This window comes from Heterodontus francisci, chromosome 47 (assembly GCF_036365525.1).
Source record: "Heterodontus francisci isolate sHetFra1 chromosome 47, sHetFra1.hap1, whole genome shotgun sequence".
Taxonomy (NCBI): Eukaryota; Metazoa; Chordata; class Chondrichthyes; order Heterodontiformes; family Heterodontidae; genus Heterodontus; species Heterodontus francisci.
The window spans coordinates 13,448,878-13,476,008 of NC_090417.1; the positions used below are offsets into that span (position 1 = coordinate 13,448,878).

The following is a 27,131-nucleotide window of genomic DNA, read 5'->3' on the forward strand; positions in this document are numbered from 1 at the left end:
GGATAAGGTTACAGGGACGCAAGAGGGCACTGGCAAGCAAGAACTTGGTTTAAAGTGTGTCTACTTCAACGCCAGGAGCATCCGGAATAAGGTGGGTGAGCTTGCAGCATGGGTTGGTACCTGGGATCCTGATGTTGTGGCCATTTCGGAGACATGGGTAGAGCAGGGGCAGGAATGGATGTTGCAGGTTCCGGGATTTAGATGTTTCAGAAAGAACAGAGAAGAGGGTAAAAGAGGGGGGGGGTGTGGCATTGTTAATCAAGGAAAGTATTACAGCGGCAGAAAGGACGTTTGAGGACTCGTCTACTGAGGTAGTATGGGCCGAGGTTAGAAACAGGAGAGGAGAGGTCACCCTGTTGGGAGTTTTCTATAGACCTCCGAATAGTTCCAGAGATGTAGAGGAAAGGATAGCGAAGATGATTCTCGACAGGAGCGAGAGTAACAGGGTAGTGGTTATGGGGGACTTTAACTTTCCAAATATTGACTGGAAATACTATAGTTCGAGTACTTTAGATGGGTCTGTTTTTGTCCAGTGTGTGCAAGAGGGTTTTCTGACACAGTATGTGGACAGGCCAACCAGGGGCGATGCCACATTGGATTTGGTACTGGGTAATGAACCCGGCCAGGTGTTAGATTTAGATGTAGGTGAGCACTTTGGCGATAGTGATCACAATTCGGTTAGGTTTACCTTAGCGATGGGCAGGGACAGGTATATACCGCAGGGCAAGAATTATAGCTGGGGGAAAGGAAATTATGACGCGATTAGGCAAGATTTAGGATGTGTAGGATGGGGAAGGAAACTGCAGGGGATGGGCACAAACGAAATGTGGAGCTTATTCAAGGAGCAGCTAATGCGTGTCCTTGATAAGTATGTACTTGTCAGGCAGGGAGGAAGTTGTCGAGCGAGGGAGCCGTGGTTTACTCAAGAAGTTGAAGCGCTTGTCAAGAGGAAGAGGGCGGCTTATGTTAGGATGAGACGTGAAGGCTCAGTTAGGGCGCTTGAGAGTTACAAGCTAGCCAGGAAGGATCTAAAGGGAGGGCTAAGAAGAGCAAGGAGAGGACACGAGAAGTCATTAGCAGATAGGATCAAAGAAAACCCTAAGGCTTTCTATAGGTATATCAGGAATAAACGAATGATAAGAGTTAGAACAGGGCCAATCAAGGATAGTAGTGGGAAGTTGTGTGCGGAATCAGAGGAGATAGGGGAAGCGTTAAATGAATATTTTTCGTCAGTATTTACAGTAGAGAAAGAAAATGTTGCCGAGGAGATTACTGAGATACAGCCTACTAGGCTAGATGGGATTGAGATTCACAAGGAGGAGGTGTTAGCAATTTTGGAAAGAGTGAAAATAGATAAGTCCCCTGGGCCAGATGGGATTTATCCTAGGATTCTCTGGGAAGCCAGGGAGGAGATTGCAGAGCCGTTGTTGTTGATCTTTAAGTCGTCATTGTCGACAGGAGTAGTGCCGGAGGACTGGAGGATAGCAAATGTTGTCCCCTTGTTCAAGAAGGGGAGTAGAGACAGCCCTGGTAATTATAGACCTGTGAGCCTTACTTCGGTTGTGGGTAAAATGTTGGAAAAGGTTATAAGAGACAGGATTTATAATCATCTTGAAAAGAATAAGTTCATTTGCGATAGTCAGCACGGTTTTGTGAAAGGTAGGTCGTGCCTCACAAACCTTATTGAGTTTTTCGAGAAGGTGACCAAACAGGTGGATGAGGGTAAAGCCGTGGATGTGGTGTATATGGATTTCAGTAAGGCGTTTGATAAGGTTCCCCACGGTAGGCTATTGCAGAAAATACGGAAGTATGGGGTTGAAGGTGATTTAGAGCTTTGGATCAGAAATTGGCTAGCTGAAAGAAGACAGAGGGTGGTGGTTGATGGCAAATGTTCATCCTGGAGTTTAGTTACTAGTGGTGTACCGCAAGGTTCTGTTTTGGGGCCACTGCTGTTTGTCATTTTTATAAACGACCTGGATGAGGGTGTAGAAGGGTGGGTTAGTAAATTTGCGGATGACACGAAGGTCGGTGGAGTTGTGGATAGTGTCGAAGGGTGTTGTAGGGTACAGAGGGACATAGATAGGCTGCAGAGCTGGGCTGAGAGATGGCAAATGGAGTTTAATGCGGAGAAGTGTGAGGTGATTCACTTTGGAAGGAGTAACAGCAATGCAGAGTACTGGGCTAATGGGAAGATTCTTGGTAGTGTAGATGAGCAGAGAGATCTTGGTATCCAGGTACATAAATCCCTGAAAGTTGCTACCCAGGTTAATAGGGCTGTTAAGAAGGCATATGGTGTGTTAGCCTTTATTAGTAGGGGGATCGAGTTTCAGAGCCACGGGGTCATGATGCAGCTGTACAAAACTCTGGTGAGGCCGCACCTGGAGTATTGCGTGCAGTTCTGGTCACCGCATTATAGGAAGGATGTCGAAGCTTTGGAAAGGGTGCAGAGGAGATTTACTAGGATGTTGCCTGGTATGGAAGGAAGGTCTTACGAGGAAAGGCTGAGGGACTTGGGGTTGTTTTCGTTAGAGAGAAGGAGGAGGAGAGGTGACTTAATAGAGACATACAAGATAATCAGAGGGTTAGATAGGGTGGATAGTGAGAGTCTTTTTCCTCGGATGAGGATGGCAAACACGAGGGGACATAGCTTTAAGTTGAGGGGTGAAAGATATAGGACAGATGTCAGAGGTAGTTTCTTTACGCAGAGAGTAGTAGGGGCGTGGAACGCCCTGCCTGCAACAGTAGTAGACTCGCCAACTTTAAGGGCATTTAAGTGGTCATTGGATAGACATATGGATGTAAATGGAATAGTGTAGGTCAGATGATCGGCGCAACATCGAGGGCCGAAGGGCCTGTACTGCGCTGTAATATTCTAATTCTAATTCTATCATGGCTGATCTGCATCTCTACTCCGTTTATCCATCTGTGATCCATATCTCTTACTACTGTTCCCCTTAAAAAGCTGTCAATCTCAGTCTTTAAAGCTTTAATTGACCTTAGTCTTAAAAGGCTTTTGAGAGAGAGAATTCTACATTCTCACTCCCCTTTGTGTGGAAAAAATGCATCCTTATTTCACTCCTAAATGGCCTTGCTTTAATTCTCAGATTCTGTCCCTTCATTTGGATTGTCCAGCAAGAGGAAATAATTTTTCTGTATGCATTCTGTGGAATCCCTTAATGAAAGCAAGCACCTCGATCACATCACCCCCCTCTATGACCTTCTAAGCTCAATGGAATACAAGCCAAGTTTATGCAACTTGTCCTTATTAACCCCGGCTCAGTGCAATTGTTGTTACTTCAGGGAAGCGGACTGTGTGGACAGAATAAGAGGTTCAGACTAATTTCAACAAATCCATTGGATGTGAGAACTCCAGAAAAACATCAGTCCCTGCTTTAAACCAAATAAAGCACTAAAAGCTAGGATGTTTAAGTGGGGGGGAACTTCTTTGTGATGTGATGATTTGACGAAGTTTCTCAATTTGACCCAAAACCTTTGATTTGTGTATAAGTATCGAAAATTATTTTCACAGAAAATCAAGGAGATCACATACATGCATTCTGAGGGTATACTGGCTGGTGAGCTGAAGCATGGACCCCTGGCCTTGGTGGACAAGCTGATGCCAGTCATCATGGTGATCATGAGGGACCACACGTACGTCAAGTGCCAAAATGCTCTGCAGCAAGTGGTCGCACGGCAGGTACAAGGCTAATTGCCATGTCACTTTTTTAAATTGTAGTTCCTGTCTTCTAAGAGCTGGTGCCCATTGCAGGACACACCAAGTCTGAGCGGAGCAAGAGAGATGGTAATGCCAAGTGATGATATGACACTAATCTTTAGTTGAGATCATAATCGGACACACCAGCTGCCTGTTGCAGGTGGTTCTTCATGGTCCTATCGCACTATATGAAGAAGAACTGACTGGGTGGTTGTTGAATCCCGCTATCCTGGGCCAAATTCCTTCTTCAACCAATACAACGAAGAAAAGCGATGATGATCTGGGAACTCATCCCATTTCTTTTTGGGATCTTGCTTTACGTGAAGTGGCTATTGCATAAACCAACATAACACTTGTCATTGCACTTCAGAGGATGCCTTTATGTGAGGAACTTTTGGAGTGTTTCTGAGAGATGTCTAAAATGTGTCTAATTTCAGATGATTTTCTTTTAAAAGCCTGTAGACTGCAGATTTCTGCAGACAACAGACAACAGATAGCGGTGCTAATTTCCACAATATTAGAACCCTGAGTGAGGAAGAGTTACAGTGAGGATGTAGGGAGATACAGGAGCGGGTCGGACAATGTATTTGATACTTGCAAGGAACAAAAGAGGAAAGTTCAGACGATCTGTGGTCAGAGTAGCATTAACAAAATAGAACAATTAAAAACTGCAGCCGAAGGAGAGTTGAGAATATCTTAATTAACCGTTTGTATGAATTGTGATTGTGTTCGCATTGTTTCAGGGTCGTCCGGTGGTGATCTGTGACAGGGATGATTACGAGACCATAAAGAGTGTCAACCGGGTAATTAAAGTGCCTCACAGTGTGGACTGCCTGCAGGGGATCCTCAGTGTCATCCCTTTGCAGCTTCTGTCCTTCCACCTTGCTGTCCTACGAGGATTTGATGTGAGTAAATGTTTTTAGCGAGTCAAATTTGATTCTCTTGCAGATCATAGTTTAACCCTTCAAAAATATCTGAAATGTGAATATGGGAAGGAAGGGACAAACATGCAAGCTGAGGAATTACACAGCAGGAGACCCCTGGATCAGTGCTGAGAGTTATGATCCAATCTTTCACATGTTGACACAAAATTTTCTGTTTCTGTTCTCGAAAACATTTCTAATCCTCTTGTTCAAAAATGATTTTGAACTTTGTTGTATTCCTCCCTCAATCACCATTACCATCTCTATCTTTAAAATCGCTGTGGCTGGGATGTTGATGGTGCAGAATAGCTGTCTGATTTGCTGAAACAATGACAGTCATAGCCCTTCACTGTTACCTATCATAGCAAGTCTTGGAGATATTTCAGCAACTTTGTAAAACACTTTACAAATACAAGCGTTTCAAAAAACATCAACATCTGACGTTCAGATCCTTTGTTGTTTGGTAGCAGAAACATTAATTCAGCATGAATCCCAAATCAAAGAGCTGCTTTCAAGTGAACAGTATGCACCGCTTCTCCAAGTGCGGGTCATGTGTAAATTGGCTCTAGTGAGCTCGAGGAGGGGACAAGTGGTGGGGATTTTCACCCTGATGGCTCCCCAGTAACCTGTACAGATAGGTGCACGTATGCTGATGCCTGTTGAGAACAGCGCTTCATGGTTTAATATCCTGTTGACAAGCAGCATGTCAATTCTCACAGATGAAAAGTGACTACTTGGGTGAGGCAGCATAAGGTTGCTCATGAATTGTGGAATTGTATCGCAGCAACAAAAAAATGCCAGAAAGTCAGGGGAAGAGGGGTGAAACTGAAGAGCAGGAGAGCGTCATAGTGAAAGAACAGTAACTAATCACCTTGTCTTCCATCCTGAAGGTCGACTGTCCCCGAAATCTGGCCAAATCAGTGACGGTGGAGTGACCGGCTGCTGCAGAATCCACAGCGAAGACAGAGGGCCAATGCTTAATTTTAAACCTGAACATTCTTAACTTTTTTGTTATATTTTAGAAAGTACATAAACCCACTGGGATAATCTTCCTATTATACTGTGTAGAGTAGTGCAGCTAACGTGGGGCAGATCTACAAATGTAGAGCTGTGTATTTCTGAATCATTAGGAAAGGAAGTCGAGGTCAAGATTGTTGCGCAATGGGCTGATTTTTTTTTTTGTGTGTGTGTGTTTTTGGTTTTATCCACGTTCACTGTTTCCTTCGTTATGATTGTGACTCAGTTCAAGGTTTCAGCTGCTTCTCTCCATTTCCTTTACCAAAACTTCATCGTTCATAGCGTAGTGGGGGAAGGAGGCCTTGGGGTCGTGCACTGAACTCTGGTCTCTTATTGAGAGACACTCTCTGATGCAGCTGATTTTTCTTTGGACCAATAAATGAGTGATGAAGTCTGTGAAGGGAAATGTTGCAATGTGGAGTTTGGGTGGGGATGGTGAGCGGGGGAGGGGTGCTTTCCTTGTGTCACAGGAGGTGTTTCGTTGGAAACTGTGCTTGTACTAACATCATGTCCAGGCTATGCAGACATAACAGAGCAACACCAAGCCAGTAACAAGCTCTGGGAATTTTTCTGTTGAAAATCACGCTACATGGGTGAGCATTCGAGAATCGTTGAATGTCACATCACTTGCCTCACCCACAATTTATTTTCTTATTGTCTCTGTGTTCAAATGTCTGTAAGTTCTGAATTGTATTGTCTTCTCCAGCTGTCAGTCGAGCTGCACTCTTGCAACGTGGAATCTAAGTTCCAATAAGTCTGACATGTTAACGTAAAAGGAGAAATGTTCTAAATTTGAATTCATTCATTTCACTTGGTAGTACTCTGTGTCGGGTTCCTGGTTATTGGGTCGGCTTTGCCAGTAGCTGCAGGGAGCTCGCTTTGCACACTAAATCTGATGATAAGTAGTAAATTCACAATATCACTCCCATGCAATTGTGGTCATCAAAGTTGGTTAATGTCTTGTCATTAACCAACTTCTGTCGTGTTGGGAAAGGTACTAGTTGTTTGCAGAGAATGAAAGCAGCTCATTTAACTTGTGCTTTCTCCAGCCGTTCCTCCTCCCCCCACACACTAAATCTTCACTTTCAAAATGGGGAGCCAAACACCCAAACTGCTTAAAACTGACAAATGATTGTTTGACCATGAGCTGAAACCCGGTTGTGTGAATGATTCATTATTTATTACAGCTTAATACTTTATACTGTGATTTTTTTTAATATACTGGGTCCTTGCATGAAGTAAAAGCTTGTGACACAGAAGGAAGTCCATGGCTTGTCTTTGGAAATGTGAATCAGTAAAAATCAGAATGGTCGAAATTGGATGAAGGCAGACTTTTACAATCATTTTACAAAAAAAATTGAATTGATCCAAGGATAATGTTACTTGCCTCTTGGGGTAAGTGGTACTCGAACGTGAACACGACGAGTCGTTATTACTCTTGGGCTGGCGATCCGACAATCGCCGTATAAATACCGTATAAATGCAGTGCATGCAGAAGTCGAATTACACCCTATGTGGAGCCATCTGATGTACTGTGTTCTCCAAACAGGCAATGCTTCTGGTCCCCTACTCCCCACACCAACATAAAACTCAAGCCTGGAAAAATTGAAGGTAAACTGAAGTGCAGTAATGAAGGTTGTTCCTCCCTGTAAATATTTCTCGGCACTGAGTAGAACTAACCCAAGCCTTTTAGCTGCTGTGTTCTGAATCAGTTTTGAACCTGCTTGTGCTGTCCTACACATTTGCAGAGTGAGAGCTGTGAAACTGGTCTGGAATGCTGTGCAGTGCTTTTGTCTGTCCACGTCTGAATGATCTGAGAAATATTTTCAGATGATAAGGATTCTTCTTACTCTGGCCTTCATCACCCTCCCCATACACAGCCTGATAAATATATCCAAGCCTTTTATTCATCTCGCCTCAAGCTTGATTTTTGATTCCATCTTCAGGCCAATGGAATGAATCTGGAATCCTGCTCTTGGGGGGATTTTAATAACGGGAGTATTTGACGGAGAAATGAATTCTGCTGAACTAGCCTATTATGTGTAATGCTGTGAAGTTATCTGTTCGCTCAATTGCCTTTGTCAGCTCCCTCTTTGTTGCCATTTTTCCAACTGCTAACTCACAGATGCTCCTTCACCAGCTCACGGAGCGACATTGTGAATTTATGCTCCAGCAAGGTGAGGGCAGGGCCCAGCCCAGTGCAGCAGATTCAGGGAGCAGCACTCAATGATATCACACATTGAGGTACAGGACTGCTCCCAGTCAGATGGGATAATATATTGTGTGCCTCCCTTGAGCGGTCTCTAATTCACATGAAACACAATTCAGAGAGCTGGACGCTGGCAAGTGTCTCGATGTTTCTGTTTGAAATGAGGCTGAAGGCATTGATTGCACTTTTTCAGTCTCGCAACGATATACAAGCAGTACTACAAATGTAGAATACTGTGTATAAGCTTGAAATCTGAGATAAAAACAGAAAGTGCTGAAAATACTCAATCCTTGAACTGTTCTGATGATTCTGTTTGACCGTCAGTTCATTGATCTGAACTGTTAACACTGTTTCACTCTAGAGCAGGTGCTTGAGCTGCTGAGTATTTCAAGCTTTTTCTGTTGTTGCAAAAGACGAGCAGGACTCTTTCTCTGTTCACCAGGGTTACTTGAGTTGAGCCAGTGTTCCAAAAGTTGTCTCTATCTGTTGAGATTAAAATGCTGTGAGTGTAAGCTTTCAAGACAGTTGAACCTGCAGGGTTCTGTACGTAGTGAGGAGTTTCACAGACAACTCCAGAGGCATCAAGTCGTTGTGTTACACTGAACGCCCACGATCCCTTGCTCCCAAGCTGAAACATTCATCCCCAGTCTGGCTGCCACAAATAAGTTGGTGTGGTGAGCCCACTGGTCCTGAACAGTGGTGCCCAGTCGGAGGTGTAGTTTTGACCTTTGCTGTGAAGTACAATGCCATGTGAAAGTGGAATTCATTTTGATCACTCCCAGTAAGGATAATGGATAACTGCACCCTACACTGTTTGAACCTGAGGGAAGAAAGTAGTGGGCCTGTGGCTGTAATTTCTTGCAATCAGAAGGCACCAAAATCTTGTAGAGAACGTGAAGAATATTTTTAACAACCCATCAGTTTCCCTTTCGGTTGAGTTTGATTTCCGTTTTACTGTTTTGTTTTCTGAGTGAGGTGGAGTCTGATTCCACCTTCGCAATGATTTGTGATATTGTTGAAGGTTCCTGTGCTGGATAATCTGTCTCGCAGGGCAGAATCCCAGCAGTGATTGTTTCAATTCACCACTGGGATCGACATGCAACTTTTCCACATGTTGCTCGGGATGCTCTCTGCCTGTAAAATGCCTGCCTCTGCATTCCCAGCTCGTACAAACCGAGCGCCCTGTCAGAAAGTATTGGCAAGGCTATAACACCATCTCGGTTACCTTGCAGCATTGCTTATTAAAGTGGGCGCGACAATGCTGTGTTGTAAAGAAGGTCACCTGTGCTTTTCCTGTTCCCATTGGAAAAAGCCCGACCCTGGGCCATGATAACCAGCCCATTAGACACCAGGAAATATCTGGTTTGCTTGATGGTGCTTTCTGCTTGTGGAACCCACCAACTACAGTGATGTTTGGAGCTTTCTCACTCTCCTGGTATGTGTGGTGGTCAAGTGTAGAATGCAGAATGAACAGAAGGATCAAAAAATGATGCTAACTGACCTCAATTTTTTGGACAGTAGAAAAATTCTTTCTAAGCTCCATTAATAGACAGCTTGCAAGATTTCCATTGTTTGCAGTTAAAAATGCAAAAAATCATTAAAAGCCTTTGAAGTCTCAATTTGTGCAGCCGTGAATTTGAGATTTAGTTCAAGTGACTGAGTGAAACAAAGCCCCATTGTACACAGTGTAAAGGTGATAGTTAACTGGGAAATCCACTCTGCCAGTCCTCAAACAAGATCTCAGGTGGATTGTGGTTGTAGAGTTAGTTTGGATATCACAAACCCATTTTCAGACCTCTCTGTCTCAGCCACCGAAAAAAAAACATGGAACATGAAATTTTACACAGCAAGAGTAATTTGTTTTTAAAATCACGAGAGCTCGGCTGATTACTATTCTCGTGTTCTGCTGATGCAGTCAAGGCCATGAAAAAGTGAGTCAGAGAGGTGGGTTCAGGGTTACAAAGGCCCCGACAATGATGGACATGGGGACATAGTGCAATATCTGGAATGATCATGTGTTTTGATGTGCAACTTGTTTACCAGATCGAACAGTTGTGCCCTTGCTGCTTTTCACGTGTAGATGAGGTGCCCCACCACCATATTGCAGATCTCCTTATAGAAACATGCTACATTCAGACATACTGTTTGGCATCCCCAGTCCTTAGATTGCAGTCATGGTAGGGTTCAGAGTGAGGACAGAAAGCAACACAATTACATTTGCACAAATTTTGTTCAGTAAAATAGGATCACCAAAGGCCATTCTGCTGCTATGTGAGGAGGCGAGGGGGAAATGAATGAATGAGTGTATCGATTTTGGACTGTGCAGAGCATTGTTACATACATGGCTGTAACTGTTTTGGACTTGCACTTGGGAATGGGACCACAGCTGATGGTGTTGTTCTGAGGACTCTTACCAAAAATATGCAGAATGTTTACAGTGTCCGTGGAAAAATACATGTAATTATGAGCACGTGTGTGAAGTCAAATACAGCAGCTGCACACTTCTGCACCTTTCTATTAGAAACCCCAATTTGGCACTCAGAAGAAACTCCAGTCACACCAGTGCATTAGGTGGTGCTGATTTGAGGTTGGAGCTGAGGCACACTTGGGCAGAGTCGAGGGAACTTTACTCTGCATATGCTTGTGCTACAACTCACCTGTCAGTACATGACACTGGGTGCCTGAATGGGAGTGTGTGCCATTTCCCAGCGTGAAGATCCCTCACCTTAATGAGCTCACAGAATATTCTCATCCTGCAGGAGGTAATTTCATTGAATTTCTTAAGAAGTCTTTGCTATGAGCTCAAAAAAGCCAAACTGTACTCAACTGCAGAATGGATGAGTCTCTCTGATTTGTCTGCGCATCTGTTGGAAGAAAATCTATAAACTTTGTGAGTGCCTCGTACTTGGCATTCAGCAGCACTATTTTAAATCATTCCTTACTTTCAAGAGGTGAAATTTGAAGTGAAGTAGTCCTGGGACTCGAGTCTGTTCATAAGAGCTGTCAATTCACAAATGTTTTTGAAACCTTTCATCATGCTCATTACAATTTGTGAAGTACCTTCATGTGAATCTGTGATAGGATTGGCAGAATCTGAACAAAACATATCAAACTATTGGTGAAGATATTTATGAAGTTGATGGTCGTAATGACTGCACAGGTATTGGCGCAACAACTTTTGACTGGCGTTCTACCGATGTCCCTATTTTTAAAACCTGTACAGTCTGAACATCAGCAGATGAACAACTGAAGAAAAAGGAGGCCCTTTTTGACTTCTGCTTTGTGTTGTTGCAATTTAAAAAGTTTACTTGCTTATTTTAGCTGCTAGCAGAATGTTTGACACAATCTTTTGTTTGCTTTGTTTGGGTCAGCTGTCTTTTTTTGTCAATACTTCCTGCAGAAACTGCTCATGGCAAATATGTCTTGAAATGTGCATCATAAACCATCCATGTTGGTATGATTTTTAATTAAAAAAAAGTAGATATTCTTCAAGATTCTGATGAATATTTTTCTTTCTTAAATACTGGCAAAGCTGCTCCACTGAAGTCAGAAATTGCTAAATGGCTTGTGAATTTCAGTTCTCCATAAACAGTGATCTGTCTTCGACCAAGCAGACAAACGTTCTTACTGGTTCAACAGTTAGTGATTTGACACGTGATTTCACAGAGGCTGGGATATAAATGTGCAAGAAGGTACCTGAACGTTATATAAACATGTAATATGAGCGATACTGGATGCCCCTCAATTAATTTAAACCAGTGATCCATTTTAAGTTCAAGGACTTAAGTGCAGTCACTGTTAGATTAGCAAAATCAAACAGTAAGAATGGCATCTTCAAACTCTTCAATTGGATTGTTGGTTTGTGTTCTGCGGGGAGCTAACCAACATACTCTTGTCTTCTTCACGAAGAAGTGCAAAGTGCAGAAGCAGCCTGGTGCAAAAGACACACACACACAACTGTACCAGCACACCAAGTTTATTGGACAAAAGTTACATTAAGGGAAAAACGGAATAGACAAAAAAAAATCCCGCCATCTAATTTTCCTCTATAACAATGGTGTGAATATTTTGGTTTATTTCCATTCAAACTCAGCCTGGAGCCATTCTCAAAACTCTTCCAACCTTCTGGTAACTCTGACTGTAACTCATGTTGATATCTGGGCTGAATAGGCCCTTGGCTACCTTGCTAGATTGTTATCGAGTTTCACTGATGTTTCGAACACCGAACAAGATTTATCAAACAATAACATCACACAGTCTTTCCTTTTCACCATGCCCCTCTCCTCTGTGGCCTGTTAAGCTCATTTGACTTCCCATTCCAGTTTTTAACGAGGGGGTTCCACCCAAAACCATTAGCCATCTTTTAATGTAAACTGGCTAACCTCTGCTGTCGTGTGCATCCTTTTCCATTTCAGTTGCGGACTTTGTACGCTTTTTTCCTACTTGACAACAGATTTCTGATAGATTGCTGAATGCAACCAATATTTGAAACTGTATCCAAAACTTTTTTCAGTCCATTCTTCCAGTCAAAGAAGGTACCTTGTTTCAATTCTACCCTATAGCTTTGAAATTATGACAGCTGAGATTAGCAGGCAAAGGTTTAGGAAACTTGTCTGATTCCCATCTCTTTTTCTCCACTTAGGTCGCAGACTACACGAATGTGTTCAACATTCATGTGTAAACCTGGTTAGCAGTAATTTCTTGGTTTGCATCTTTCATTATAGATGCTGAGAACCATCATTCAGAGATTTTGAGAACGTAACTATGAGAGATTACTGCCTTCCTAGCCAGTTCAACTTCAAACCATCAATGTGCTACAGGTCAGAATTAGGTACAAGTTAAGATCCAACTCCCAGGCAGAACAATGCCTTATTTACAGTGTGTTAAATGAGTATCATAGTGTTTTTTTTTCAGCCTGCTTTCAACAGAATTACACTCAACATAGACTACCGGTGGATGTTCTCTGTCCAACATAGCGAAAGACCCTTGGCCAGACCAGTAAGTGTGTCACAGACACCCCTGGAACACACAAGTCATACTGGAATTAGACCAGATGAGAGGTGACTCATAACCTTGAACAATACATTGCAGAGTGTGCGGGTGATCTTTGTAATACTGTTACACAGGTAGGTCAACACTTGCAGGTATGCACTGGGAGGATATGTTCACACACCTGCCAGGCAAACTTACAAGTGGAGAAGTCAAACAATGCACATTGCTGCCTGTCCTGGTTACATCTGTCTTAAGGAGTGTGTAAAACTGTATTTTTTAATAGCTATTTTGTTGTAACTCTGAAAGTCAGGCGCTCGTTCAAAACTCAAAGAAACTTTAAACATAACAATAGGCAGTAAAACAATTCTTAACAAGCACAGCTTGATAAACATGCCATCAACATCAACTTGGCTTCTGTACAATAATTTACTAATCCAACCAACCCCTTAAAATAAAAACAATCCCCACAGTGGATTTGAAATGCTTCAATACTGAGCATGGAGTGAAATACACATCAAACATACAATATGAGCCTGTTCTCCTTTCACTGCGACCCACCTCATGATTTTTGCTTGGGTTGTAATCAATTCTTGAGTTTTAATTTGCTCTGTCGCCTCTACCATCAGTACCACTGCACACAAAAAATCAAAGCCCTGGACTTTATATTAAATGCTGTGTGATATCATCTTAACTATTCATCTCACATTTTGCTGTTGACTACTTCTAATGGGAATGTTTGCCCATTCTTTGCATAAACTAATGAATATTGGGAGCAGAATTTGCCAAGGAGCATAGTCGAGTCTTGTAAGAGAAAGTTGCATGCTGTGATGGGGAAATTGCAGCTACTCTCCAGATATAGTGCAGTGGTTATGGAATGAGAATAGCAACCCCAGATGACAAATTCAAAGCCCACCCCAGCAAGTTATGACACAGAATTCAACAAATCTGGTAATTTGTGGGTGACTGGTAGAAGAGGTGACCGTAAACTTCCGAATTATTGTTGAAATCCAACTGCTTCACCAATTTGGTTGATGAAATGGAACCTGCACCACAACCCCCCCACCCCTGAACCTGGTGGTGTCTGCTTGACAATGTTGAGAGCAGTCCCCACCATGTTCTTGCCTGCTGAGGGCACCTAGCAAGCTGCTCGGATGGGCAAAGAGCTTGGCAACCACGTCACAAGAGCAGAACAAGGAAGGAAGCTCATTTGAACCCTCCTCATCTGAGTTCTCTTGTAAACCAAAAACTTGATGGAGCTTTCTTTCAATTGGGAAATGCTGACCTCTAAATTACCCGATAAAGCAGAAGTACTCAAAATAATGCCAGAGTTATTTGATCAATAGCTAGATGGATTGGGTGGGTATAATCCCTCATTGCTATGAAACAGTCTTTGTAACAGAGCACTCAGCAGGAAAACACTTGCAGGGCTAAAGGAAAGAGCAGGGGAATGGGATTAATTGGAGATTTCTTTCAAAGAGCTGACAAAGACACAATGGGCTGAATGGCCTCCTTTCATGCTGGACAATTGCAATATTATCATCAGAATCTCAATGATACCATTCTGTTCCATCCCCACCCTCACAGTGTTATGCCCCACTCTTCCGATAAGGTTCAATTTTAACACACAATTCCACCTCTGCCCCGTTTTGTGGTGTGCATTTGGAACACGTGGAAATCCTATCACAAAGTTAAAATGGATAAAGGACAGTTTCGGTTGTCATCATTAGAGTCATCCCTTTCAGTCCTCTTCTGACGCAAAGAAAATATTCTCATTGTTATAAGTTACGTTAACCTGCTGTTGTAATATGAACTGACAAATCATCAGAAAACAGCAAGTTAACGCCAGGGGAAGTTTGTGCCTCAGACTTGCATGGTGGTCTGAATGTATCTCCGGATTCTGTGAAGAGATTTTAGTCATGTTTGTCAAAGCGAGCGGCGTATTGTCCCAATTAAATGTTCCAGTGACTGACATGCATCAGAGGGTGGGGCAGTGTGTTGCTCTTCCAGCACGGGCGCCAGGATGTGGGTTCGTCGTCTTCCGCCCGCCTTCCCTGCTCAGTTCCACAAGAAAGGGGATCAAAGTCATGCATGGCGACCAGGCAGGGTTGTGCCCAGTGTTGGGACTGGGGGTAAGGAAGGGGAATGTCAGGAGCAGGTGACCGGTTGCCAGGAGAGATTTGTGCTGTACTAATTCCATAAGCTTCTTTTCATTCTCTTGGTCAAATTATCTGGTCAAAGCTCCTGACTCCATATACACTCTCTCTCATAACAGGACATATTCATTTACAATTGGTTTGCATATCTCCAATACCTTAGCCTTGAAATCTCCTGCCTCTCTGTAATGTCTGTGCTCCACACCCCCAGCATTCTAAGTCTTCAGCTTCTGTTTTCACTCAATATTCCCTTTACCATGGGAACATAGTGTCAAGGTTTGGCACCTGGGATGAAATGGAGCGTCAGTAAAACTGGTCATGAGAGAAAGAACACAAGTCACCCCAAACCAGGCCTTCAATCGTGAATGCATTTAAGGGGGAACTGGGTAAAAGTCCATAAGGGAAAAAGGAACGAAAAGATACGCTGGTCAGGTGGGAGGAGGCTCGTGTGGAGCATGAACACTGAGATGAACGACCTCTTTGTGTGTGTACATTCCCTGTGGAAAAAACCAGTCTGGTGCACTACTGGTATCAGCCATGAGATGTCACATGCACATTTAAGAAATGGTCATGAATGCAAAGGCTGATTGAATGCTTGCTAACTGGGCCCACAGAGTCGAAATGACTTTGTTCCAGTTTTTCAAATCTAGCACTGGACGGAGAAAATTGAGAAGTTTTTCTTTTCTAAATTCCGTGTAAACCTGCCAACTGTTCATTTCCCTTTTCATTGTGATGAAAACAAGAGGCAGTGTGGCTTCTCTACACCCACTCACAAGCCCACCGAGAAGACAGCTGTTTGAAAGGGAAGCTAGCTTTCCGGGAAAAAGTCTTTGACCAAGGTTGACGCCACTGTGTTGCATGTTTGTAACCAAGCAAAAGATTTATTTTCAAATCATAACAAATCTTTGCTTTTCTGAATCTCCCAGTTGCTTTGTTAAATAATACTTCCATTTAAACAGAACCCGAACATGTTTAAAACAAAAAGTTCAAACAAATTTCTTTTGGTTCATCGGTCATGGCAGTGTCAACCTTCCAGGATTGTCGCGGAGACTGCAGGGAATTAAAGAATAAACTCGTGGGCACAGCTGCAAGTCACCCCAGAAGAAAAATCATTGGGGCATTGAAAAAAGTCTGCACCTTTTCATTTTCTTTGAACACATTTTGTTCATTAATTATAAAATTATTGGCGATGGGGAGAAAAACACCATTTGGCAGTTGTTATGATGAACTTTTGTAAGACACTGTTTCGACCTCAACAGGAATATTGTGTCCAATTCTGGGCACCGCATTTTTGAAAGGATGCGGAGGCCTTTTTAGAGGATGCAGAAAAGATTTCCGAGAATGGTTCCTGGGGTGAGGAACTTCAGTTACGTTGGTAGATTGGAGAAGGTACAATTGTTCTCCTTGGAGAATGTTGACAGAAGATTTAATAGATGTGTTTGAGCCCATGAGGGCTCTCGACAAAGTTGATAGCAAGAAACTGCTCCCATAGGCGGAAGTGTTGAGAACAAGAGGACACCTGTTTAAGGTGATTGGCAAAAGAATCAAAGGCGACTATGAGGAAAAACTTTTTCACGCAGCGAGTGGTTAGGATCTGGAATGCACTGCCTGAGAGTGTGCTTGGAGGCAGATTCAAGAGGGAATTGGATAAGCACCTGAAAGGAATGAATTTGCAAGGCTCTGGGGAAAGGGCTCTTGTAGAGTGCTGGCAAAGGGCTCAGTGGGACAAATGGTGCCCTTCTGTGCTGAAACCTTTCAATGATTCCACGACTGGAGTAGTTTGAGACAGCAGGTCTTATCATGAAACCTCTTGCCAAGACCTCATAGGTTAACAACATCAACCTTCATGGCTTTGCAGAAAAATGGTGGGGAAATGCATCAGAAACGACACACGGGCGATAGCATCACAAGTAATGGTGTATGGGTTTCTTGTTGGCAAACCTGGCTTCACCAGGTGCCCTGTGTTTACATAAGGAATGTATTCCAAATCTATGTTGGTATTTTTCACCAACTTTCATCTTTTCCAAGATTGCGGTGCCAGAGGCACTGGCAAGAAGACATGGTGGTACAGTAGTCAGCATTCTGCTGTAAGTCAGATGAACAATTGCCACAGAAGAGGACACCGTTCAGGGGATTATGCCAGTCAAGTTTTTTTTTCAAGCGTACTTTGATCCCAGTTTTATTCAATTGCTGAAGGTGCAATATTGTAATTCTTTTTCAGATCTCAGTGCCAACAGCTTTATAAATAAGCCACAATACAATTGAGGAAGTGATGGTTCAGGATCAAAAGAACTTACACAACTGCTTGCTGCAGTAACTGGTAGGCATCCATCAAATATTAAAGGCCCTAGTGATGCTGTTTGATTTTCACACCAGCTGTGTAGTGCGAGCATACCTTGTCTGGGAAATGGGCAGAGAAGAAAGTTGCCACCTTGATTACTGTGGTGGCAGTTGCTGTGGTTACAGCTGACATTTGGAATTGGAAAACCTTTCTATGACCTTCCATTTCTCGACCAATGCCCGGCCTTTTACAACAAGGAGTGGGTTCGGGTTGTGTGAATGCAGAGGTCAGAGTGAGGTAAGCTCCAAGCACATTCTTGATGAATTTGTCCTTTCAAATTGCTCAACCATTTGCTTGTTTTCAGCCACAAGACAAATAACTACTTTGACAAACTAAATAAACTCTCAACACCAGCTGCTGATGACAACGCCTGACTGATCCGAAATCCACAGGCACAAGAATTCCAGTTGAGTTTTTCAAGTGGCTCCATTTCCAATTCCTTTCTAAAGACACCTCAACTCGGATGCAGGAATTGTAATCACACTCTCTGTTGAGATATTTGAACCTTCGTTCCTCTGTGAATTGGAAGATTTTCCTGTAGCGGATACAGTGGGTTAGCAGCAAGCAATCCTAGATCAGGTATAGCAGTGTAAAGTTGCAGTGTAAAACTCCGTGTACTTCCCATCTCCTCCTGGCCTTCAATCGCTCAAAGTCTCAAACCAGAGGACACAGATTTAAGACGATTGGCGACATGAGAAAAACCCTTTTTCCACATCAAGTGTTTAGGATTTGGAATACACTACCTGATCGGTATGGTGGGGGGGAGGTGGAAGCAGATTCAATCGGGAATTGGATATATATTTGAAGGAAAATAAATTGCAGGACATGGGCAAAGAGATGGGAGAGTGGGACGAACTGAATTGCTCTTTGAAAGTGCTGGTGCAGACTCAATGAGTCTCCTTCTGTGCTGAACTATTTTATGATTTTAATGGTTTCAAGTGAGGAAGACCAACTTTCCCTATCACAGAACAGTTAATCTATGGATTATATTCCCACCAAGTCATGTGGAGGCTGAACTGGTTGACTCCCTGAAGAAGGTACTGGATAGGCTATTGACACCAAGAGGAAATTAAAAGATACAAGCTTGGCTCTCGACCAAAATAATAAAAGCAGGGGCCCAGGCTAAGTCCTCAGAGCCCTGGCAAGCTCCAGATATTCACATGAAGGATTGGATAGGAGTGACTATTGAGTCAGCACTGAACCGGAGAGCAGGAGGAATGAGCAAACCAGCCACTTGGTCTGCCTTCACATCTTGGGTTTTCAACAGCATTTTCAAAAGTCAATTCTCTGATTTTGTGCATTTGCCATTCTGAAGAGTCAAGTTTCTGCTGAACAGAGTCTCGTAGCTTGCACTTAACATAAACAAGTGTCAAATACATTCCAGGTAGTAGAAGAGGATGGCAGGAGCAGAGTTTGGGAGCTGTTTCTGCTCAACTGCTGAAAAGTGGTGTTTTAAATTGAGTTGCAACTGATTGGGACAGTGCATTCCACAGGCTAGATCACACTGATAGTGCAATCACTGACAGCTTCGATCTTTGGGAATGTATGCTCCACAAGGGTGAAACAAAATGAGGTGATCCAGGTATCTGCTGACCAGATTTTGTGATGTTTGAGAGTTAACTGTACTGAGATTGTGTTACAGCCTTTAACTCACTCATCAAGTCAGTCTTCCTTAAAAATACAAAGAGAACAATTACTGTCCCATTTTACTGTGCCTATTTCCTTCCACTGCTCTGACTGCCATTCGCTGACGGTTAATTTTCAAACTTTTGCAATTGCTGCACATTGTGCTGGAGCAAGTATTGTGGGTGGGCAACGAATGAAAGGGTCGGGCATTTGACCTGCATTGAACCTGCAGTTTTAATTCCAGGAGTAATTGTAGGAGCATCACTCTACAAGTGCCCAGGTTGGAGACGAGACTATGGAGTCAAAATTGGTCCATGTCAGTCATGCAGAAATGGACAGTGATGAATTGTCAGTTAATGGAAAAAGAAATTCAGGTGTTGTGCCAATCCATGATTACCCGACTGTCACAAGCCATTTTCGCCCATGAAAACTCAAGATTGACGGTTCTGAGACTTACGCTCTTGCTTCCTCATGCTACCCTCACCCCCTCTTCCCTTCACTCACCCCCTCCATCACTGCCTCCATCATCCCCACTTTCTCTGACTCACCCCCCTCCCTCACCCATTCCCTCACCTCCTCCCTCACTTGCTCCCTTCACCCCTCTTTCCCTCCACCACCCTTTCCTCACTTGCTCCCTCACCCCTCTATGCCCTCAGTCAATCCCTCTTTCACCCCCTCTTAACCTCCATCAGATCATCCCTCATTCACTCCTTCAAGCCTTTACCTCAACCCCTGACCTGGAGTGCAGGCTTATAAATCGCCCCTCGCTTCAAGCCAAACTGTGCCAATCTTTCGGGTGGAGTGGAGTATGACACTGGTCTTTCTTCATTTGAAACAGGGATTCCTGAAAAATCCACAAAAGATCTGGGTACTGAATCACCCACTTGGAGTGGACAGGAACTGCATCTCAAATATTACCTGGTCTTCACTGGTTCTGGACAGTGAAGACACTGTAGTCCAAGCTCTCCTCACCTGATGTCTACATGAGTAGACTTTCAAGCACAGACAATGTGATTAGGATCGAGCTGTGAATATGACTCCCATATCTGAAACCTTCCTCAAACATTACTTATCGGACAGAGACATCAATTTATCATTCAGCAGATGATCCTGCTATCACGTCCAGACTCCAGTCTCTCTTTCCATGCCAACCGTTCTTGTCTTTCTGTTTCATCAGTACAACTGTCATCATTGTTCCTCTGAACTTTCTTGTCACTTCAGAACTCCAGATCCCTCACCCGACACACTATTTAAATCAAGACTCATTTCACTGCTTCCTGCTCGGAGTTATTCTTTCCCTGGACCTCACTTCCTTCTATCATCCTTTTCTACAGGTTTCGAAAACTCGCGCGTGGCGTTATCTAATCATTACTTTCTGATTTCGCTCACCTTCTCTCCCATTCTCTTCCCAACGTCCTGCACTCGGACCTTGAACTATGTTGCTGAATGTATCCAATGCTTTGGAAGAGCTCGGACCACTCTCCAGCCCCTCTTGATTACAGGGCAGGCCCAAGAAGATAAGGGGCACAAATGATCTTACAGAAGTGAATCTCGGGCCTGGGCTTGAGGTCGGTACTCAGTGTTACTTCACTCCAAGTAGTGTTTGCAAAACGCAGCACTTTGCAAGATTTTTAACCTGCTGCTGATGCACAATGATAATCATTGGAATCTAGCCCTCTGACCTTCTTTCCACAAGCCATTTTTGTAATGCGTCCAATTGATGGTATCTCGCACAACCAGCAAGCATGCCAGATGCAAGCGATTTTATCCAACGGGAAGGTTCAGGTGTTACATTCATTTCGAACAAGGCCAGGAAAATTCAACACTTGAGCACTGGGTAATTTCTGGTGGGCCTGACGTTAACAGGATATGCACGTACACGGTAACATCTGCTTAAAGACGTCACAGAGTGTGTTCAAATGATTCCTGGTGTCAGTGGAAATCTTCTCAAAAAGAGAGTGCTTTAAAATCCGCTCTTTGCTCCCAACAACAAAATGAGCTCTGCGTAATGTGCAGGATCAGGGCAGGGCGTCTTTTGTCAGTGAGGCATTGTTTAACAAAGGCGTTGCAGTATAAGCTTGAGGATTTCTCCCAGTGTTGTTCAAGCAACAGTTTGAGGAGTTTTCTCAGCAGGGTCCAGAGTTCATCTCATCAGTCTGGGTGTTTTCTGTATAATATGTAAAGGTCGCAGTGTCACTCTCGCAGCCACTTCTGCTGAGTTTCGAATGGTAACCTGAAGCCTTTTCTGTTCACCAAGACTGATAGGACAACCTCTCACACACCAGACCTCTATAGTTATTAATAATAACCCAGATTCATTTTCCATTTGAGTTTTCACACAAATATTGATTCTGTTGTGTGTTGGCTGAAATGGGTAGGGAAGGGGCTGTGACGTCAAGGCTTTGGCAGACGTGAGGCTGTGAGTGACAAGGATGTCAAGATTAGAAGGCATGCATGGGAAGAGAGTGCAACGGCTTGCAGCAGCCGTTTTTATTTCTGGTGGCGGGGGGCACTTTTACAACCCATGATGGTGAAAGCATGATGGCGAGGCTGCAAGCAGTGTGGGAGGATGCAGCCTGATCCCAAACACTTGGTGTATTGGAAGGCCTTCGACTTGAATCTGTCTGTATATTTTATTTCAGTTTTTTTTGCCAGCATTGCTGATTCCACATCACTACAAATTCGTATGAGTTCCAAAACGAGTGCAAATAACCTTTTCCTCAGGGCATGTACAGACTTCCCACTCTACCTGGATCCCACAGAACCCTGATTAGACCCATGATAATTGAATGCCACAGCAATTTCACTCTTTCCAAACAGGTCCACTGGCATGTCACATCGTAGGTACTTTTACAATGCTTAATGGGTTGTAAGTGAACAGATGGAACCACAAGTTTCTTCAGGGGATAATGTCTCTCTGTTTGCCCCACAGTTCCATCTGCCTTTCGTGCCCCAGGGTGAGAGGAGGGGTGGGAAGCATGGTTCCAGGCATGTGCGAACAGAGCTGTAAGGTGATGTCTGGAGCTGCGGCTGAACTCAGTGAGTGGGCGGGTCGAACCTGCGTCCCAGCACCCCAGGGACAAAGCACACCAGTGTTCCCCGTGAGCTACGGCCCGCAAAAAAATGAAACTTCATTCGTGACAGTCTTTTCACAGCCGTTTTAGAAGAAAAAAAAAAGTTGTAGAAACACCGCTGCAGTTTTCCAAATGTCACCCAGCATGAGGAAGTGGTCAGGTAGCAACGGAATTGCCTGCTGAGGGATGTGGTTCATTGAAGGGTCACTGTGTGGCCCGTCACTAGACACGCTCTGAGTAGGTCCGAGTTGCAGGCTGGTTGAATGGTGCCTGCCTTACCTTCCTGCCGCAATTTGTTCCTATCTTGTGACAGAATTTCCTTCCCTTTCCATTCTCCATTGGGGTCTGCTGACCACCAATCAGCATCCTCCTGGCCTGCAAATTTCCAAGACAGATCGTGCTGCTCTTTGACTGGCTGAAATCAGGGAGAGAGGGAATGGAGAAGGGGGTGGGGGAGGAGCTTGCAGCGAGGCATGCCGACTCTTGCCAGCTCTGCCTTGACTGTGCAGTGCAGCAATCCCAACCCCCTGCCCCAACAAGACGCTCCAACCTATGGTCCAACTGAAGAGACATGGCCCTAACAGTGGCAGGTGGCTGAAGTGACAAACTGGGATTCAAAGCCACAGCCAATCTGCTTGGTGCATCTTGGATACTAACATGCCAGGGCTGCTATTTTATGGCACGTTGCATGAGGAGATGGCAAGAAACTCTTTGTAATGAATAATCTTACACAGACGGTGACACAGTCAACAAAAATTATTGACATCCTTACCATCAATCCATTTTGAGAGAAGCGATACCTCAACAATCAATTTCTTCAATAGATTGGTCAAAATTCAACACACTGTCAAATGTTTTATGTTGAATTTTCACACTCAGTTGTGTTGTAGAAAGATACTAAAATGTAATAAGATATATATAAAATGGTAACTGTCGAATATCAATATATCACACATTTAAAAGCGACAATTGATCAAGTTTAAGACAATGATGCCAACTCTAACCAGCACAAGTTCAAAAGGATATTGCTGTGTCAACTGGAGTTTGGTTTGCTGCAGACACCTTCCAAAATCTGACAAAAGGGAAACAGTCTCCTTCAGACCAGTCGGGACCTTTACACAGTACCGCTTTGGTGCCCTTCCCATCAGCTGCTAAAATGAAGGGTTAACCACGTGACTTGCCCAAGTTTAGAAAGAGGGTCGAGGGGGCGGGCGCGATGGGGGAGGAGCCCGCGTGGGTGGCGGTCCTGGCGGAGGTGGAGGCAGAGTGGAGGTTGGTGATGGACAGGGTGACGGAGTTGTTGATTGAGTGGGTGATGGTTCAGGCGATGGGGCAGGAGATGCAGGAGGACTTATGCTTGGACAGTAGATGGGAGCCGGCCCACCATTCCGCATGTTGTTGTAGATAGGATAACTGGGTGGCTTCGCGTTGGTCTTTACTCTTGTGAAATTCATGCAACGACCCTGAGGATTAAACAGAAAGACAAGTGGTTACTCAATCCAGACCATATACTACACCAAGCTCAATTGTACAGTAAAACTTGATTGATTGCACGAATTGTCCAAAATTACCAAAGGGCAATTTTTAAATGAATGAAAGAGAACAGCACAGAAATGAGAAAAAAACTACGCAGCCAATGCGGCTTCTCCTATATTCTAGGTCCTGTGATTTCTCAGAGTTTTTCTACCCGTTCCACACATCTTGTTGGATCACACATGGCTCTCATTCCTACTTGAATGCTTTCAATGAGTCTTGCAAATTGTATTCCAGAAGTCAACAACCCTAGGTTCAAAGAAATTATGTATTAAAGCTTCAACTATAGATTCCTCAGCATTTCACCTCCTCCAGTTCTGCCCTGCTTTTGTTTGAAACACCTTTCCACATTGTCCCATTTGATTCCCTTCATGAGATGAGAGGTGAGAGTGACTGCCCTTGACATCAAGGCAGCATCTGACCGAGTATGGCATCAAGGAGCCCTCACAAAACTGTGGTCAATGGGAATCGGGGGGAAAAATCGCCACTGCTTGGAGTCAGATCTAGTGCAAAGGAAGATGGTTGTGGTTGTTGGAGGTCAATCATCTCAGCTCCAGGACATCACTGCAGAAGTCCCTCAGGGTAGTGTCCGAGGCCCACCATCATCAGTTGCTTCATCAATGACCTTCCCTCCATCATAAGGTCAGAAGTGGGGATGTTCGCCGATGACTGCACAATGTTCAGCAGCATTTGTGACTCCTCAGATACTGAAGCAGTCCATATCCATATGCAGCAAGACCTGGACAATATCCAGGTTTGGGCTAATAAGTGGCAAGGAACATTCGTGCCACACAAGTGCCAGGCAATGACCATCTCCAACAAGAGAGAATCAAACCATCTCCCCCTGATGTTCAACGGCATTACCATCGCTGAATCCCCACTATCAACATCCTGGGGGTCACCATTGACCAGAAACTGAACTGGATCAGCCACATAAAGGCTGTGGCTACAAGAGCAGGTCAGAGGCTAGGAATCCTGAGGCGAGTAACTCATCTCCTGACTTCCCAAAGCCTGTCCACCATCTACAAGGCACAAGTCAGGAGTGTGATGGAATACTCTCCACTTGCCTGGATGGGTGCAGCTCCAACAACATTCAAGGAGCTCGACACCATCAGGATAAAGCAGCCCGCTTAACTGTCACCCCATCCACCACCTTCAACATTCACTCCCTCCACCACTGACGCACAGTGGCAGCCGTGTGTACCATCTATAAGATGCACTGCAGCAACTCACCAAGGCACCTTCAACAGCACCTTCCAAACCCGCGACCTCTACCATCTAGAAGAAGCAGCAGATGAATGGGAACACCACCACCTGCAATTTCCCCGCCATGTCACACACCATCCTGACTTGGAACTATATCGCCGTTCCTTCACTGTCACTGGGTCAAAATCCTGGAACTCCCGAACAGCACTGTGGGTGTACCTACGCCCCAAGGACTGCAGTGGTTCAAGAAGGCAGCTCACCACCACCTTCTCAAGGGCAATTAGGGATGGGCAATAAATGCTGGCCTAGTCAGTGAAGCCCACATCCCCCGTATGAATAAAAAAACAATTAAATCAGAAATATAATGAAAAGAATTTCACCACGCAGCACATGACAGCATTCTTTCCGAAGAAATACAGTCATGGGATTCAGTGACACCTTTGACCATTTCAAGATGTAAAGTAGGAATGTGAGAACAGGCTCTGATTTTTCCACCAGTGTGGCCAATTGGAATGCACGGCAAAAATATTTGTATATGTGTTTCTTCAGTTTCTCGGGCGTTGTGGAAGTATGTGCATTGCTATGGGAGCTGGCCCACGTACAACATCAGTAATTGGAAGCCAATCTTATCACAGTTCATTAGCACAACAATTATTGGAATGTATCATTCACGTCACTGTCAGGATCATCAGTACTGGTTGGTATCACACCTCTCGACACCACTGTGGATCATCCTTCCAGACACTATCTGCTATGTTTCATTCAGAGAGATACAAACAGAATCCGACGAAGATGTATCAGCTTTAAAAGGAGACAATGCTCACTGTCACAGGGCAGTGAAAGACCTGCCAGAGAAAGGTCAGAGAGATTGTCAGATTAGCAAGGTTGTTGCAACAATATGGTTTGTTGGGTCAGTGAGACCGTGGGCTTCAAGCAATCGTTGGCTCAGTGTGATCGTGCGATCAATCAGAAAGAAGAAAAGAATGAAAGATTTGCATTTCTGTCCCACCTGCAAGACCTCTCAAAGTGCTTTGCAACCAACGAAGTCATTTTTGAAGCGGAGTGACTGTTGGAATGCAAGAATCACAGCTGCCAATTTGCACACAGCAAGATCCCACAATCAGAAATGCGGTAATGAGCAGATAATCTGCTTTTGTGATGTTGGTTGAGGGATAAATATTGGCCAGGACACTGGATCAGTTCAATGTTCGAGTCAAGTCTTGGATCAGTGAGGCCTCTGCGTCAATATGACCATTGGGTTATTGTGATTTTTGTGTCATTGCAGTCATGGACAGTCTTGATTATGTCAGTATAATGGTTGGCTAAGTGACCTGATGATATTTACATATATCTGTGTATAATATCTCTATTGTTGTACTGAATTAATCAAGCTCGCTGAATTACTGAGGATTTGGTGAGATTGCTGAGTCCGTAAGATTAGTTTTCAAAGAACTTTTTGTTTCATGGCATCTTCTCTGCAAGAACTTGCTTTGTGTGAATGACTCTGAAAATTGCAGGAACCATTCATCAAAATGAAAACGTTCCACTTGAGGAATGTTCAAATAAATAATATTGAAGCACATATTTCAATTGTCTTGCTCATCAGCATAACTGTCGCCATCAAACTGCTCAAGTCAGAGAACCATACAGTATAGAATGAGGCCATTCAACCATTGTGTCCGTGCCAGCTTTTTAATTTGTCCTTCTTCCCAGCTCTTTCCCCCAGATGCTTCAAGTATTTATCCAATTTCTTTTTGAAAGTTACCACCGCCCTTTCAGACAGTGCATTCCAACTCATAACAAGTCACTCCATAAAAAGATTCCTCTTCTGGTTCTGTTGCCAAATACATTAAATCTGTGTCCCCTGGTTTCCGACTCTCTTGCCAAGGGAAACAGTTTCTCCCTATTTGTGCTGTCAAAACCCCTCATAATTTTGAACACCCTCAATCAATGCTCCCCATAACTGTCTCTGCTCAGAGGAGAACAACCCCCACCTTGTCTGATCTCTCCACACAACTGAAGTCCCTCATCCCTGGAACAATTCGAGTAAATCTTTTCGACAGTCTCTCAGAAGCCTTAACAGGCTTCCTCAAGTGCAGTGCCCAGAATTGGACACAATACTCCACTTGAGACTTAATCAGTGATTTATAAAAGTTAGCATAACCTCCTTGCTTTTGTACTCTGTGCCTCTATTTATAAACTGAAGACATCAGTATGCTTTTCCAACAGTATGATCAACTTGTCACCTTCAAAGACAGGTAAAGCCTCAGGTCTCTCTGCTTCTGTCCCCCATTCCCATTTTAATATATCTTGCCTTTCCTCATTCTTCCTTCCAAAATGCA

The 27,131-nt window shown here is 43.8% G+C and overlaps 2 protein-coding genes across 3 annotated transcripts in view; one reads left to right on the forward strand and one right to left on the reverse strand.

Moving 5' to 3' along the window:
* Positions 1-11,356, forward strand: part of LOC137357099 (glutamine--fructose-6-phosphate aminotransferase [isomerizing] 1) — an 82,238-nt gene extending 70,882 nt beyond the window's left edge. Inside the window, exons 17-19 of the mRNA XM_068023127.1 lie at positions 3,530-3,697; positions 4,459-4,620; positions 5,529-11,356. Of these exons, the coding sequence (XP_067879228.1) occupies positions 3,530-3,697; positions 4,459-4,620; positions 5,529-5,573 (375 nt within the window). The 3' untranslated portion in view covers positions 5,574-11,356. The remainder of the gene's footprint in view (positions 1-3,529; positions 3,698-4,458; positions 4,621-5,528) is intronic.
* Positions 11,357-19,621: 8,265 nt separating this feature from the next.
* The window catches only part of LOC137357243 (anthrax toxin receptor 1-like), a 164,306-nt gene continuing 156,796 nt past the window's right edge, over positions 19,622-27,131 (reverse strand). For both annotated transcript variants that reach the window (XM_068023429.1, XM_068023428.1), the window contains one exon: positions 19,622-23,513. In XM_068023429.1, coding sequence (XP_067879530.1) covers positions 23,238-23,513 — 276 coding nt within the window. In that variant the 3' untranslated portion in view covers positions 19,622-23,237. The remainder of the gene's footprint in view (positions 23,514-27,131) is intronic.